Source organism: Drosophila subobscura, chromosome O, assembly GCF_008121235.1.
Source record: "Drosophila subobscura isolate 14011-0131.10 chromosome O, UCBerk_Dsub_1.0, whole genome shotgun sequence".
Lineage (NCBI taxonomy): Eukaryota > Metazoa > Arthropoda > Insecta > Diptera > Drosophilidae > Drosophila > Drosophila subobscura.
The window spans coordinates 1354693-1371449 of record NC_048533.1 but is presented as its reverse complement, the minus strand read 5'-3'; the positions used below and the strand labels follow the sequence as shown (position 1 = coordinate 1371449).

At 40.5% G+C, this 16757-nt stretch overlaps 1 protein-coding gene across 5 annotated transcripts in view; it reads left to right on the top strand.

Moving 5' to 3' along the window:
* The window catches only part of LOC117897826 (maternal protein pumilio), a 220786-nt gene that overhangs the window by 32250 nt on the left and 171779 nt on the right, over nt 1–16757 (top strand). For 3 of the 5 annotated variants that reach the window (XM_034806880.1, XM_034806884.1, XM_034806879.1), the window contains 2 exons: nt 4760–5135; nt 5510–5596. In XM_034806880.1, coding sequence (XP_034662771.1) covers nt 4760–5135; nt 5510–5596 — 463 coding nt within the window. The remainder of the gene's footprint in view (nt 1–4759; nt 5136–5509; nt 5597–16757) is intronic. The other 2 variants (XM_034806885.1, XM_034806883.1) reach the window with 1 other exon arrangement.

Below are 16757 nucleotides of genomic sequence, written 5' to 3'. Positions count from 1 at the left end.
GTTTACAGCACCAAAGAAGCAGAGCACATTTACAGAGCCAGCAAAGAGAATCAAGAAGAGATGAGACAAGAGCAAAAGCAACAACAAGGAAAAGAAACATTTTATTATATATCTTTTTTTTCACTTTTCAATAGATTTGTCGATTGGATTGCGTTTGATATTACGTTACAGTGTGGGCTTCAAATGTGTTAGTGTCTGCTGTTGAAGGCTTTTTCGTTTTCGTTTTGTTTGAAATTAAAATTGCGAAAACATTGAAAAACGTAGCTTTGCTAAAAAATAATTTGAGGAGGCAAAGTGAGACAGACAAGTGAATCACAAACTGATGCACTCATTAATTTGCTCATACATATGTACATACATATGTACATAAGCTCACTCACTCGCCGAATTTATGTCCAAGATTCGCAAAAAATTTTCTAGTGTATTCGTCCGTTCCTGGTTAAACACAAAAATCTCTCAAAATGATGCTCAGTCGATTATGTTTATTATACCCGGTACTCGGAGAGTAAATAGGGTATATTGTATTTGTGTTCGAAAGTGCATGTACATATGTATGCATGTATGTAACGCACAGAAGCAATGTGTACAATATGTACATATACACATTCATACATACATATATTCTTGATTAGCCTCAATAGCCGAGTCTATATCTGTCTGTCCGCCTGTCCTTCCGTACGTCCGTCCGTACGTCCGAACGTCCGTCCGTACGTCCGAACGTCCGTCTGTCTTGTTTGTCGGCTAGTACTCAGAGACTACAAGAGCTAAAGACACAAATTTTGGATCCAGGCTGCTGTGATAGCACACTGATACAAGTGTATTTCAATATTGCGCAGCTAGATCTTTGCTGCGAAAGTTAGAGAAAACGGTTTCAAAATTGATGGATATTAGCTTGAACGTGCACTATATAGATCGGTGGTTTATTGGTAATATGTACTAGAAGCACAAACACTATCGTCTGAAACCATGCCCTTTGACTGGCTTTTCTCTGTTACCTGCCTTCGCGGGGAAGGGTGCCTATTCTAGGCCGCTACTCAACGCGCTGTATGGAAGCTTGTCGCTCCACGCTGCCTCTGTGCCGCCGCTATTCCTCTGTGCTGTTGCCTTGGTGTATATGCTCCGCATTTCTCCGGCCAGTATGTCCACCGGTATCATACCGGAAACAGTCCTGAAGCCAGAGATGACGCTAAAAGCAGATTGTACTGGTACAAGGTGCTCCTCGCAGAGACGGCTTCCGCCTTGGCATGGACTGACGCATGTGAGTCGACGATTCTCTGAATCTGCTTCCTCTGAATTTGCCAGCTGGGCTCCAATCGCATTGCCTCAAGGACTCGGATAAGGATGCGACGTCCAGGAGGCTATCCTTCCATTTTGGACCCGATGATCAGTGGATCGCCCGCTGGTCGCTGAAGGTGAGCTCTTCGCCCACTCTCCAAGTGCAGTGTCTGCATAGGGAACTGCTTAGGAAGGTCAAGTCTATAATTGACGATCGTCCCGCTCTATTGAAGGGCATCCTAGATCCATCCTTAGCCTGTCCAATGACGAGAGGGGAGAACTACTCCAACATGTAGGATCCTCGTGCGTTCGTGTCTTGGCTCCATTCTACTGCGCAAGTCCAAAGTCAAAAGCCCGAGTCTTCAGCAATGTTTGCCAACATATTTTGGAATTGGGGCATATGCCAGTGCGAGCCTAGCTCTCACGAGGCCCTCCTTCGAGGTGTCGGGGTGTTAACACCCCAGATGGCGGCCTTTTTCCACTTGCTGTGGATCCATCCACTGCCAGGTACAGGTTTGTATGGTCCTCCTTACCACATTTTCGGCATAGCTTTGACCGGTCGGTAAGGCTCCTCCACTGCAGATAGGATAGCCTCCCTGACTTCACCAGCCATCGCGCGCGGTTGAGACAGTTCTGTCACTGCCTCTCTCTCTCTCTCTCGTTTGGGGCCTGACTTTCTTTTTTTATGGTTTATGGAAAGTGGGTTGATTATATAAGAGCATGTGGCTTTGCCCTAGGTCATAGATAGTTCAGAATATTGCCAGTGGAAAGTTGCCAATGAAATCCATGGTCATAATCGGACTGGAAAGAGAGGTAGAGGGAATGCCACATACTGTGTTGGAGACGTGGTTAGCCACCTTAGGGGAGCTATCCTCGCATGTGCACTGTCTGAGTAAACGAAAAACCTGTGTACATACATATGTACATATATATGTATAGAAAACCACGAGCTACAATCTCAGCTGGAACAAGAAGTGTGAATAATATTTCTGTTGGTTAATGGGATTTAACGTCTGATACAAACCGAACATTCGAAAATAATTGCTAGTTAATATTAGATATTTTCCAATTAGCCATTACACACTACATCACAGTTCTAGATGCTTTCAGTGTTCGTTTATGATAACTAAAACGAGAAGGAACGTGTGAGACGCTTCTTACGCGTCTCGACCTTTAATACCCAATACTCAGTCGAACATCTGTACCTTTGTGGTTTTTTTCAACTTTTCCCACTGAAAACTTCTCCATTCTGGCTATAATAATGATCCAATCGGAACCCAGTCGATGATCTGATAGATTTGGTTATTCCCTACCGAATGGCGTTTTTAGTTTTCTTTTGTCTTCAAAACAGTGGATACCACAGATGTTCGCGATTTCCGTGGTCGGAAGGGGGCGTTGCGAAATTTTGAAATACACTTGTAGCAGTGAGAGCATACAGCCATCTGGATGCAAAATATGGTGGCTCTAGCTTTTATAGTCTCTGAGAATCAGGTGCTCAACAAGACATGGCTAAATCGACTCGGCTATTGATGCTGATCAAGAATTTATGTATATCCGCACAAACACAATATTAACTCTTCGAGTAGTGGGTATAAAAAATGGGCAGCATTTTACTCGTATGCCGTTTATATGTACTAATTAATGTTAAGCTATATATTCTCTATTACTTAACGAAAGTTGTGGGCGGATGCAATAAATTCTGTTGCTTAAGTAACTAATGTCTGTGTACTCTTCTTGGTTATTCAAATTTATTGATGGTCGATAGTTTGTGGATTCTGCTATGAGTTTCTGTTCTGTTTCGCCTAGCAAAGATCGCAACTGTTCGACAGCACTAGAGTTTCTCCCAGTGCAGTAGTTTCAACAGCACTGGTTAGCATTCCTAATCATTTCGGTTCGGTTCTGCTGCTGTTGTTGTTATTACATTTGTTAAATGCGATGTGAATGACCCGACAATGAAATTATAGATGGCAATTTCTACATGCAATCGAGCTGGGTCAGAGAGGGACTGCGAGCGGCAGACAGCCGGCAGAGTGGGATACATCTAAACGGCCATTAGCTATGGCAAAGAAAGAAAAAAAATGCTCGCTTAAGGGGTCGTTGCTTTTGATACCCTTGCATGTTTCTCAATCCTGAGGAAACTGCAAATTGAACATTCTTTAGAGATTGAGATTTTGAGCAGTTCCAGTTAGCAGTAGCAGGGCATTCAAATTCGATGGTGTTCGTTCTGAGATGGAACACATCCCAAGTATATGGATTGCAGGAAATTTTCTCATTTTCCCATAAAGAGACAACGCAATTTGTTTGAAAAATCGCCTCTTTTTTTCCGGAAAAAATCAAATACATTTCTTCATTCGAAGGGGGCTTCTACTCTGTTCATACTAATTTTAGAAAGGGTATCCTATGTTTATGTAGAACAAAAATAAAACAGTTGCAAGTCATTGACTTTGCATTGAGTGGGGTTAAGTGCATTGGGTTAAGAGCGATGAATGGCTGGCTCACTGAAATGAATGGAAGCTGCTATGCAAATCTGAGTGCTTTGGAGTGCATTAATTAATCGGTAAGCTGCGAAACGATCTGGAAAACATCTGCTGCTCAGGGTTTTTGTTGTTGCTTTTTACCCGTTTATTGCTTAGATTTTATTTTGCATTTAAGCGCCGCTGCTGTCTTCATGCCGATTTCGAGTGTTATTTATGGACTTTGGGCAACAGCTTTGAGCTGACGTCATGGGCATTTGACTCGAAGTTTGTCGCTTGGGTCTTTTGTTCTTTCTTATTGTTTCGCACTCGGTAGTATTAGTGATAATTGTTTCGCTTATAATCGCATTCACAGTTTAATTAATAGAGCATTATCGTTATTCGTTCATTCATAGGAGGTGTTTGAAGATTTTGTAGATTTTATTTCTTAGTACAGTTTTAGGGTAATTGTGACAGGCTTGTTTAGTTCACGTGGTAGCAGGTCTTGGCTGCGGTGTGTGTCATGGCTAAGCGGTCGTCGCAGTGAATGTACAACTGTTGATTGATGTGAAACTGTGCTATGTTAAAGAATCTGGTGATGTTTGAGCTAAAATTGTAGTGGAAAAATTGTTGAGCTAAAATGTTATTGAAAAAATGTTGCAGTAAAATCATGTCAGAGCCGTTAGCCATTCTGAATTTTACTTTAAGAGGGACCATTTCAGAATTTGTCAACTGTTTTTTATAAACACTATATTTTGAGGACTATAGTGAATCCTCAATATTTTGGGAATTGCTGGAAATACTGTTAATTATAATGAAGTTAAGGTTAACAGTTTCCAAAAAAATGTTAGACAATTTCTGTTCATCTGGACTAGTCATAAAACTGTTAAGCTGTTTCCAGAGAAATTTCTGTAAACTGTATGTTATCTTCTGTTATTGAACATACTGTTAACAAATTAAATTATAAATAAATTAAAACTTAAATTGTGCTAATATGTTCTCTCTTTCTATTTCTCTCTTTATATTTGCAGTCGCACTCCCGGCTCGCGGCAGCCCTCGCCCGCTGAAGAGACCCTGCCACGCCCCCCAAATCTACTCGACCACTCACAGCACGGTGGATTCTCCCAATTGCCGCCTCCCTTCAACCACATGCTCATGGACCACGGACAGGGCATGGGCGTGGGCGGTGGACTGGGCGGCGGATCCGGAATGGGGGAGTGCCGCATCCATGGCAACGGCGTTGGCGGCGGTGGAGGTGGTGGGGGATATGCGACCCACCAGCAGATGGCATCACAAATGAACCAGTTGCAGCCGACAATGAAGAACGGTGTGGGTGGTGGAATGCCGATGGCGGCACAGGTAGGCCCTACAGTTTGCGATGCACCATGTAATATGAGTGCTATTCCTGTAAGTGCTTTTTAAGCGATTTAAGATTGTACCCATCGGCTACATGCATATGAACAACCAGAGCTGTGTTGTGTACACAGAACCTAAATTTATGATATTAGTTTGGTCAGCAAACAATACGCTGTAAAATCCCAGTTCTAAATCCCAATCAAACGTTCATCTTAAATTCATTGAGATCGATATTAGTACGGCCTCACTGTAAAAACTCAATGAAATATCTTTATTAGTATTTACATGTCTTAATTTGCATGTACAGAATCGTAAAAGAAAACACGATATTAATTATTTTAACACTTTTGTCCATTAAAATATCCGTACAACTTCCATTTCAAAACCCATCGAAATTATATTATTATTTTACATTATTTCCACAGTCGCCCATAATGAACCATCAAGGAGCTGGACCCAATCACATGGAATCTCCCGGCAATCTGTTGCAGCAGCAAAATTTTGATGTTCAGGTGAGTGGAGTCGATGCGAGTCCTGAAGGATGCTTGTAGATATAGTAGGATTTCCCCCGAGTGACATTCCCATTGTGATTGCAACCAAAAATTGGGTCATGTGTGTGGGGATCTGGGCTTGGACACACACACACAGAGGCAGAGAGAGAGAGGGACAGAGAGTGTGTGTATGCATATGTGGGTGAGGGCAACAGAAACAGGCTAATTCTGCACTTCCGGCGGATGCTTCTGTTACGTGAATCCTTGTTTGTTGCGTCCCATGGTAGCCATTTCCGTCTGTCAGTGCGCCAGCCGCATCCTGCGCTCGACCTCTTACCCTTTCCGTTGCATGCAATTTATTTCGAAACAAAACGGAAATCGGATTTATTAGCCACAAAATTGCTTTTAAGCTTTTGCTGCTTCTGGCTTCTGGCCGCTCGCTCAGTGGGTCTCAAACCATCGTCAGCGGCTCCGCGCCCTCTGGCATTTCCTGCGGTTACTGTCGCTGCTGACCATAGAGGATACCATTTATTTGCAGGAGGGGAGGGATGATTCGTGGAGCCGCTTTGCGACTGCTCACTGTACCGTCAATGTCATTTCTTTCGCTTGCCTTTGGGTTTTTATCTAGCAGACAGCAATAAAGAGGAGGCGCCCAGATGGGGAAAGGGAAGTGAAAGGCTTCTCTGTGCGTTTTCCAAATTGAAAATCAATATGCGATGTTGCAGTTGCTGATGCTGTTGCTCTCTCCATCTTACGGCTCTCTTTAAGTACACATACATACATACATATATGTACATATATCGCTTCTAGCTCTAGCGCTGCGTCCATGCGCTCTACAAATGTAGAGCCACAAACACTTTGTGGTTTTAACTTCCTGTCTGGGAAATATTAGGCTGTGAAATACAAAAATGTGGATTTAAAAAACGCAGGAACAGTCGGAAAAATAATATTCTTGGCTGTTCATTATACCCGGTACTCGAAGAGTAAATAGGGTATATTGTATTTGTGCGGATAACGGTTGTATGTAACGCACAGAAGGAAACGTTTCCGACCCCATAAAGTATATATATTCTTGATCAGCATCAATAGCCGAGTCTATGTCTGTCTGTCTGTCTGTCCGTCTGTCCGTCCTGATGAGCGCCTAGTACTCAGAGACTATAAGAGCTAAAGCCACAAAATTTTGCATCCATACTTCTGTGTGCTCACACTGTTACAAGTGTATTTCAAAAAAGAGCCAAGCCCCCTTCCGCCTCAGCAAAAGGGCGAAAACCTTCCAAATCTACAATTTTAAAGATAGCAGAAAACTAAAAACGCCATTCCTTAGGGAATGACCATATCTATCAGATCACCAAATTGGGATCCGGTTGGATCATTATTATAGCCACAATGAAGAAATTCATTTTCAGTGGCCAAACCCACCCCGTCCCGCAGCATTCACACTCTGCTTAAGCGCTGTTTATGGCCTCTCCCCCTGACACGTCTCTGCCTCTGCCTCTGCCGCGACTCTGCAGTGTGTGTCTATAGGGGAGGGTGGCGAGCTAAAGGAGCGTGTTGGCGTGAGCAGTGTTGTTGATGTAGATGACAGATGAAGAAAAAATGTAACATTTGACAAATAACCGCTAAAGTGCAGATGTAGTACTGAGTGCCGGGTATAAAAGTTGTGACGCGTAAGAAGCGTCTCACACGTCCCTTCTCGTTTTTTTATGTACATATGTATGTACATACAGCTGCGGCGTTTAAAATAGCACCATGAAAATCATTTTTTTCTTTGAGATATTTTGTTAAAACAATGGTTCTAATGAAGGTTCTTAAAACTATTATATCAACTATGAGGCTTAATTCAACTTATCCGAGGGAAATGTAAGGCTTTGATGGCTTTAGTTGGAAATATTTGGAAGGAAAAGAAATTATTCCGGTATTTGGGCGGAAAAAAATAGCACCAATTTCATAAAAGCTCAAAAAACTTAATATTTATCAGAAATGTTTAAAGTTTTAAAGCTTTTGGCTGAAAAAAAGGCTCAGAGTCCTGTCATAAAATGTAACCTTACTTTCGCGTCTTTCCTGGGGATTCATCTCCACAAATCTGGCAGGACCTCCAAATGTCTACCTTTTTCTTTGATTGCGTATTATAAACATGTTCTTTAAGTGTTCCCCAAAGATTTTCCCTATGGTTCATATCTGGGGACTGAGCAAGAGAAAACATTGCATAAAAGTCACTGTTTTAAAACCCCTTAGAGCTCTCTATCTGGACTGTTTTGGGTAATTACCCTGATGAAAAAACACAACTCAACGGCATTTTCTATTGCATATAAGGCAGCATTATTGTTTTATTATATAATAACAAAGCCACGTTGATTCATCATCGATTCCAGCACGGGTACTAAACCACCTCCATAAAACGAAAGGCATGCGCTTACCATGATTCTTGTCTCAGCATGGTTATTAGATTTAAATATGTGTGAAAGGGTTGTGTTTTTCATTTGGTAGTCGTTTTACATAAAATCTAAAGTTTTGGCAACAAAAAAAAAATTTGGCTTTCTCCGGATCACAGGATCTATATCCATATATATTTGGGCCAACTCCAGTGTTATTTCTACCTTGTATTTACTTTGCCCCATGGTGTCTTTGCTAAACTTATATTCTTGGAAATTTTTTAAGATCCATTTTAAGCTCTGTGGCTGGCTTTAAAGGACCCCTCTTGCACTCAGAATCCAGCTTTTTCAACCGAAATGTGGAAATTGCGCCAATTCTTTCACGAGTTTCTTGTTGGATACATGTTTTAAAGCATTACGAATCATTTTAGATGAGGAACCTACTATTTTCCGCACATAAGGATAGCTTTCTTCTTTTGGAGTTAAAGTTTTGATCCTTTGGCTTTTTTCTTCCCTAAAGTGTCTTCGACGACCCATAAAAACTAATATTTTGTAACTGTGTGTTTACAAACGACTTAAGCAACCGATTATTATATCAATTAAAAATATAATATATCAAAAAGCTCGGAAAAGTAAAAGTTTTTATGATATACAAATTTTGGTGCTATTTTTGTTGCCGTTCAATTTCGCTTCTTTTTCGAACAATTGCCTTAATAATTGAGAGCCGCCAAAGTTGTAAGAGTAAGGACACTTCTCTCCGATAGGAGACATCTCAACCTACTTTATATTACTTCAAAGTGCTAAAAATGTTGTATAGAACCCATTTTTTTAAACAACAAAGACTGTTGTACCACGCGGTGCTATTATTTGCGCCGCAACTGTACATACATGTGCATATGTGCATTCATTCCGCGTCGTCAAAATCTATGGAGAGAAGCCTGAGCTAAAATTGTATATTGTCTTTGCTTCGGGCCTCTCCCCCCGCACTCCCCCTTCAACTGTTGTCCACAAAGCAAATTGACATTTACACACTTTAGTCAACGCTGGGGCTTGAGCAATCTGCACTTCCGCTTTTTATCGCTCTCTCCACACCACATATCCTGCAGGCGTTTTCGTGTCGCTTTTGTCTCTTGCTTTACTAGGCTATAGAGAGTGAGAGAGTGAGAGCGAGAGGGAGAAGTACGTATGTACATATGTACATATGGATAGAGACGGAGCATAAAGCACAACTTTATCGTTACTCCTCTCTCACTCTGTTTGTGGATTTGTGTGCGTGTCTTTTAAGTGCGCTGCCTGCAAGTATGCTACAACAAAATTGCATCAAAGTGAAAAAGACAACACTGGGAAAAAAGTTGCTAAAACAACAGGAACAGCAGGGAAAGCCCGCAACTGCGGTCGGTATCAGATCAGATATGCGCACCAAAGTAAGTAGTTGGAATGTCATTATAGTGAAAAAAGTAACTGAAGGTGGAAGTTTAAACCTTTACAACTTTTGTACAATCACATTTCATGGAAATTTGGATATTGGATATCCTTCATTGTGTGTGCATTTATTTGCATATCCATAGGACTGAAATAATAACTGGAAAATCTATCCCTATTACAAAATTTTCCAATTCTAAAGTAGCGAACATTAATTTCAGATTTGAGTCTAGAATGGATATATGTAGTTATAACAAACTGTAGACTTTTTCATATGTTTTTTATGGCAAGCGTTTAAAATGGACTTTTTTTTTATACACGGTACTCGAAGTAAATATTGTATATATTGTATGTATTGTAAATTGCAGAGCCACGGCAGAGGCAGAGGCCGCACACTGCAGAAGCAGAGTGTAAATGAGAGAATGTGCAAAAAACAAATATATGCTGCGGGACGGGGTGGGTTTTGGCCAGTTCAAATTAATTTCTTCAGTCTGGCTATATTAATGATCCAACCGGATCCCAATTTGGTGATCTGATAGATATGGTCATTTCCAACAGGATGGCGTTAGTTTTCTTTTATCCATCTAATATCCATCTTTCATGCTCTATGTGTTTCTTGAGGTTTAATATTAAGTTTTTTATCAATTTCGATGTAATTACTTTCTTGCTCCCGCATAATTCAATAAGGTCCTGCCCAAGCTTCAATAGGATTTTAGCCAATAATTTTTGAAAAACTGGCTTTCACTGTGCTCTGGTTGCCGGAATTGCATTTATTATAATGCTTTTAGCATTCCCTTATAAGATTTTTAGGACATTCAGGTCCAGGGACTGATTTGAACATGGAAAAACGCCGACCTTTTCATATGAAACCCAATTTCCCCACCCAATTGGCGAGCTTTCTTGAGTATTTCGGATCATTATCTCGTTGAAAGATCTTTTTAAAGGTGTTTTTCAACTGGAATATGAATCTAATGTATGAAAAAGTATGCTGGCCCACACGATTTTGTGAAATGCTCCAACTAGGAGGCTAGGAAGTACCACTTCAAATGGACTGGAACTCATAGGGCTCAACCCAACATTCCCAATCCTTTTTTTTTTCAAGAATTTGGACACTTATCTGATGTCTGGGAACGCCAAACATATTCTTTTTGTTATTTCTTACCATATTAAACAATTTTACACTCATCAGTAAAAAGTTATTTTTTTTCACTGTGACACAGCTCAGCCACATGGGTTTTGCATACTTTAGCTGTATACCCCTATACTCTCAGAGCAAAACGCGAAGCTTTCTGGGGCTTTTTGCAATTTAATAATGTATATTCAGTCGTCTACTAACTGTCATTACACTTACAGAGTGATATTAAATTGTGATAACTTTTGAGGATATTGAAGACCTTGACCTTGCCTTCGACATTCCTCGACCATCTTCGACCAACCTCTAAAAGATACGTTTTTCGCATAAAAGATCAGTTTTCAGGGATATTCTTCTACTTAATACGGTTAATTACAATAGTAACTGCACATTCGACTTAGTTTTCAATTCAATTATACCTCTTGGCTTTAGTTTTTAATCAAAATCTTAGGTATCCTCTACTGGAGCAAACAATGATTTTTTCAAAGCTCCAAAAACAAAAATACAGCCTTGTACAAACATTTCTTTCTTCAACATATTTAATATAATAGAATAAGTTTATTGATGGTGACTTTTTCGAATTTATTTGTTGTGTTTTTAAATTATTTTGAAGTACTTGCACTCAGCACTACCATTTCAATGAACAGCCCATTTCAAGGGTTTCCGTCAAGAGTTATGAAAAACAAGAAGATGGAATGCAAATGTGTAGGGATTTCTTTGGGTTTTTAAAGCCTACATTCCTTTCTATTTAAAAAGGTATCACGTGTTTAATTTGAAAGTCTGGAAGTGTCTCAAAAATGTCTTTGAATGTGATGAGGTGCGGCACTTCTATTTCATTGAACACAACTGTACATAAGACGGATGCAATGGGAGCTCCAGTATCGGGGCAGCGAGCAATATGTTGACGATAATGGATAATGGAAGCTCCGACGAAATACTTCTCTCCATCCCATAACGTGCATATTTATTATTAAATTCGAGCTGATATTAACACCCGAAGGGGGAAACGGGAGCCAAGATGAAATTCTTGACGAGTTGCATGCACCAAAGAAATATGAGAAAAATATGAATAAAGGAAAAAGGGTATTGGTTGGGGTTGGGTTGGGGCATGTCCTTGCATTATAGCGACATACAATGCAACCGATTTTTGACAATGGTTATGCAATAAATATGAAGACGTACGACTAGCTTGGATGGAGGAAAGAAAAGGGAGAAAAGAAAGAAAAGACGACTCCTTTGTTCGTTCCGAAAATAAGAAAGACGAAAAATGAAACTGATAAGAAGTGAAAGAAAATGTTTGCGATGAGGATGAAAGAAATCATACACAACGAGTACGGACGTTTGTGAGACGCTTCGTATACATATGTATGTATGTATGTATGTATGTACATATGTAAAGGTATTCACATACACATGTACAAATGTTACATTATGATTTTTTCGAATTTTACATTTTACATTTGACATTTTATAATACATCTGTTATCTACATATGTTATTTACATATGTTATCTACATCACTTCTCACACCAGCACGTCCTTTTAGTTCGCCTCCCTCCCCCAGAGCCGCGCACTGCATGAGGCTGAATTTGCGAGCGAGAAAGATTGACAGCAATAAGAAAACATAAGCAAAGCTTTTGGAAGAGGTGGGGGAAGCCTATACAAATGAATTTCTTAATTCTGGCTATAATAATGATCTTAGCCGATCTTAATTCGGTGACCTGATAGTTGTCTATTTTCTACGGAAATGCGTATGTAGAACGGGGCGGGCGATATTTTGAACAGTGTGAGCATACATATGTAAGTCTGGATGCAAAACTTGGTTGCCCGACCTCTTATGGTCTCTGAGTACTAGGACCTCATAAGGACGGGCAGACAGACTGGGCCATATCGACTCGGCTATTGATGTCTATCCATTGGAATGACTAGTAAATGTTCATTCTCAGCTATAAAATAAAATAATAATTATATGTACACAATAGCTTGGCAAGTTTGGGTTCTTTACCCCTCTAAACTCGAAGAAAATGCCATTTTGTACCATGAATGAGTTATGGAGAATATACACCCACACAACAGAAAAGAAGGAGACGCATGTGCAACCCTCTAATGCCTCAGAATGCACAAGAGAATTGGATAGATTGCCATTCAAATGGCAAAGGAATCATTATTTATATGCATCAGAAGCAGCGACAGCAGGAAGGGCGAGGGCGAAGACATGCCACAGCAGAGAAGGGGGCACAGTGCCACAGAGCCATGTCAGGGATGGGCAAAGATGAAGGCCAACAGCTTGGCAAATCGTTGGAAATTAATGCAAACTGTTGCCAAACCAAAGAACCATCAATATAAATTTCTATGTGACCAAAAACGTCCTCTCCTCGACAAATGAAGAAAAATGCTAGAGAACCCAAAATCGTAAGCAAGCTAATAGCGTGAATGGAATCGGAGGAGAAACGGAGAGCAAAGCAACAAGAAAAACTAATAGGATAAGACTGAGAGAAGTGGTTTACAATAGAAATCAGAGGACTGCCGTTGAGTATTTTCATTGATCATGAAATTGTTTTAGGTTAATACATTTGGCCGATGCAGCTACCAATCTTTCAGGTTTGAATTACTCTATTTTTGGGTTCCTAAAATACAAAAAACAGCGAGAGTTGAGTCGAACATCAATCTGTCTACCTCGTCACGCACATGGTGCGCACTTTGTTGTTACATTCACGGGAATTCTCGTTTACACTCAAATAATACTTTTTGGAGTGCAAAGTATCAAGTACCTGAGTATGGCTGGTCATAGCAATTTCAAGGGAAAGGCAGTGCCGTTGCTTACTTTCAATTCGTTTTGGGCGTTTTCTTAAAAAAAAAAAAAAAAGAATATACCAATGGCCCCCGTGTACTAATCCCATTCTCCTCTCACTGTCTAACAGAAAACCGAATAAATAATTACAAGAGCTGAGGCCTAAAACATCTGAAGGCGGAAACAAAGTTTTCCTTTTCTTTTTAGATTTGTTTGACTTTCTTGTTGGCCGTTTTGTGTCTGTCTTAGCCACGCTTCATTGACTTTGTGTGTTAATCAGTCGTTCGAGCCGATTGAGGCTTTAGTTGTCTTCAACGGGTAGCTTTGCTCGGCTTTGCTTTTGCCCGATTTATGTATGTAGCTTTGACCTGAAAGTCCGCTTAATTGATTTTCAAATGGATTCTTATTTAGGATTATAATGTAACATTTGAAGAGTATTGTCCGAGTCTCTGTACGAGTATCTGTTGCGAAAGCCCAGTGTTTTTGTTGTTGATAATGTAGAGTACTACTCGGTGACTGAACGTCGAGGAGAAATACGTTTACTTTGGCGATAAGTTGAGCTTAAGCATGGTTGGTTGGAAATACTTGTTCAAAATTGTGCATCTGTATGAAAATTTCATTGTCTAAATAACACTCAACTAAAGCCAATATTAGAACAAAGTCAACTTAATGCCGAGTCATGGCATGGTTATTATGCAAATAAATTTGCTAATTTCACATTTTTGCAAGTGTTTGATTTATGCATTTCACTCAACATAAAATTGGGCAACAAACTTTGCATAGTTTTAGGAATACTGGCAAATGCATACATAAATAAAGAAAAAATACTCCAAATGAGATTAAACATATGCCCCGCGGCCGGGGAGGGAGCACGGACAACTGCCAATGGCATTTCCACATTCGATTGTGCACATTCTGTGCATAATTTATACGCAGTGTTGCAGTGTGTGAGTGTGAAATTAGCATAAAAATGCATTTAAATCAAAGGAAATGCAATGAAATGAAACATCTGTTATACTTCTCATTCCACTCATTTCCATCTGTGGCCCCTATTGTCCGTGGCATATATTAATTCTGCAATTAATTAAGCGTTAATTGGCACAAAAAGCATGAAGCTCATTACGAATGTGTGTATGGTACTTAGTAAATGAATTTGCAATTGTTTATTGCTCTGCGAATTGGCAGTTTTTCACGTAAATCTCGTAATCAGTGTCGTTACATTTCAGAAATAGATTTAAAGATAGTAGTAAGTCCAAAATTGGACTTTCCGTGATCTCTGACAGCACTTGTCGAGTAACAAAATTCTTGAGCCTCAACCTCAACTTATTGGCAGTTCCAATTCACAGCTTCGTGTTGCTTCAGTCTGAAAAGACTTTTCAGTTGCCAACGGAACCGATTCTGTTTCCCCACTATCGCTGTCTCTTATCAGGGAAGCCATAATCAAGTGGTTTGCTGTTGTATCGGTTTGGGCAGAAGATGTGGCAGTGGCAGCAGTTGGAAGGTGGAAGGTGGAAAGTGTCATCCAATGCCGTCACTTGACATTTACCGCCAATAAAGCCCAATTAGCGGTTTCCCCTTTCTCAGCTTTGGCTTCGACTTCAGCTTTAGGAAACACTCGGCCGCCTCGGTGACTGCTCTGCCGTGTGCCGACTGTCGTGTCTTCCCCTTCAAGTTTGTGTGGACACGCAAATGCTAATTAGTAAGTGGCGAATAGTTGACATCGACCAGAGAGGAGGGAGGGGTGGATGGAAGTGGGGACTGGGCGTCACAATTTTGGTATCCTAGACATTAATTAAGCGACGCCCTGATGCATGCAACACAAGTTTTGAGCCTCCGGCAATGCCTTCGAATTCGAATTAGAATTTGAATTCGTCTAATGCTTTGGTGGGTGATGTTGAGAGATGTTTTCCGTTTCAAAGGTTGAACAACTTGAAAGAACGATTAAATGCTACCAAAAGCTCTCATTTGTTTAATATTTAGTGATAACACTAATACTATGTATGTATGTTTGTTAGTCCGAAGTTCTGCCTTTGTTTTTGTATGGGCATATTAATTCACAATTTCAGGTCAGACTATCCATTGGCAACTTCTTAAGTTTTGAACGCTTTCGCCAGACGGAAAAGGTTCAAAATTGTGTGTCTTGGGGAAAAGTTCAGCAAATAATTTGGTATTAATTAACATGCCGACATCATTAAGCAGATGGCAACAGTTTGTTCGATAGTCGAATCATCTGTCTCGGCGCACGCTGGATACTGGTTGCCCCCTGGGAACTCACGGAACTACTGCCCCTGCCCCCAATCTCACTCCCCTCTCAATGTATGCATTGACAGCCCAGCCCCACCTTGCATTGGCCTTGGTGGTGTTCTAATTAAATAGGAAAATTAGAAAAAACTACGTCGTAAATTTCAGTGCGCATGGCAGTCGTGTAATACAAAACCCAGAGCGCACTTATCACACTCCAGGGGCAGACCAGGACTGCGAGATGGATTGGGATTGGGAGAAGCAGAAACAAAGAGCGATGGGGGAAAACAACCGCCCACTTCCTGGCCACTGTCCCAGCTCTGGCGCCTGCTGCCTGCCTGATGCCTGGTGTGAAATCATTTGACGACACTGCCTCTCCGCATGACGCAATTAATCAAATTAATTTGACCTGGCTGTGCCATTTATTCGTGACGGCCAGACTGGAGTAAATTCGTTTCAGACTGAACACAACAGTCGCCTGATTAGCTCATAAGTAGAGCTAAAGACATTGACCCCGAAATAATTGCTAAAGATACGTTTGCATATAGGATAAGAATGGGCGGTTAACTGGCTTGAACACGAAATTAGGTTTTTCCACAAAGAAAGGATTGCAGGAAGGTTCAGAAAGAAAGTACTATGAACTATCACAAATGGGACTGCTCATTAGTTACGAACCCTAATACCCTCGAATTGGGAAATTAAAGAAAAAAGGTACACAAACAGAAATAAAGAGAATTCGATTCTTTCAGTTCGCTTTTGCATATTTTCGATTGACCGTTTTATATAAACTTTTTCAACTTGCCTTTAGAAATGCCTTGCCTGTATTTAATTTTTATTTATTTTCATATTAAAAGCTTCGAAAAGTTCCCTGCTTAAGTTCAATATTGCCCGGGACCCAGAGAAATTTGATTTTGTTGGCCGATTAAAACCTGGTTAAAGCCGGACATTCTTAGTTCCGAATAGTTTATAGGAATGATCTCTCATTTCACGTCGGAGCATTTCACAGTCCAGGTGTCGAAAAACCTTAAATTTCTGTGTGAAAGACTGATTCTTTCCGGCCATTCCATTTATGTCACTTGCTCGTATATTTTACCGTCTTCGAATGCCTTGATATACGAGCAGCACTTGTCCGCCCTTAAATCTGTTTCTTCCTGGCTATATGATTGAGACCATATTATTCTTGGTGATTTCAACCTGCCAGGTCCTGTTTGGTGTTCGGTTAAC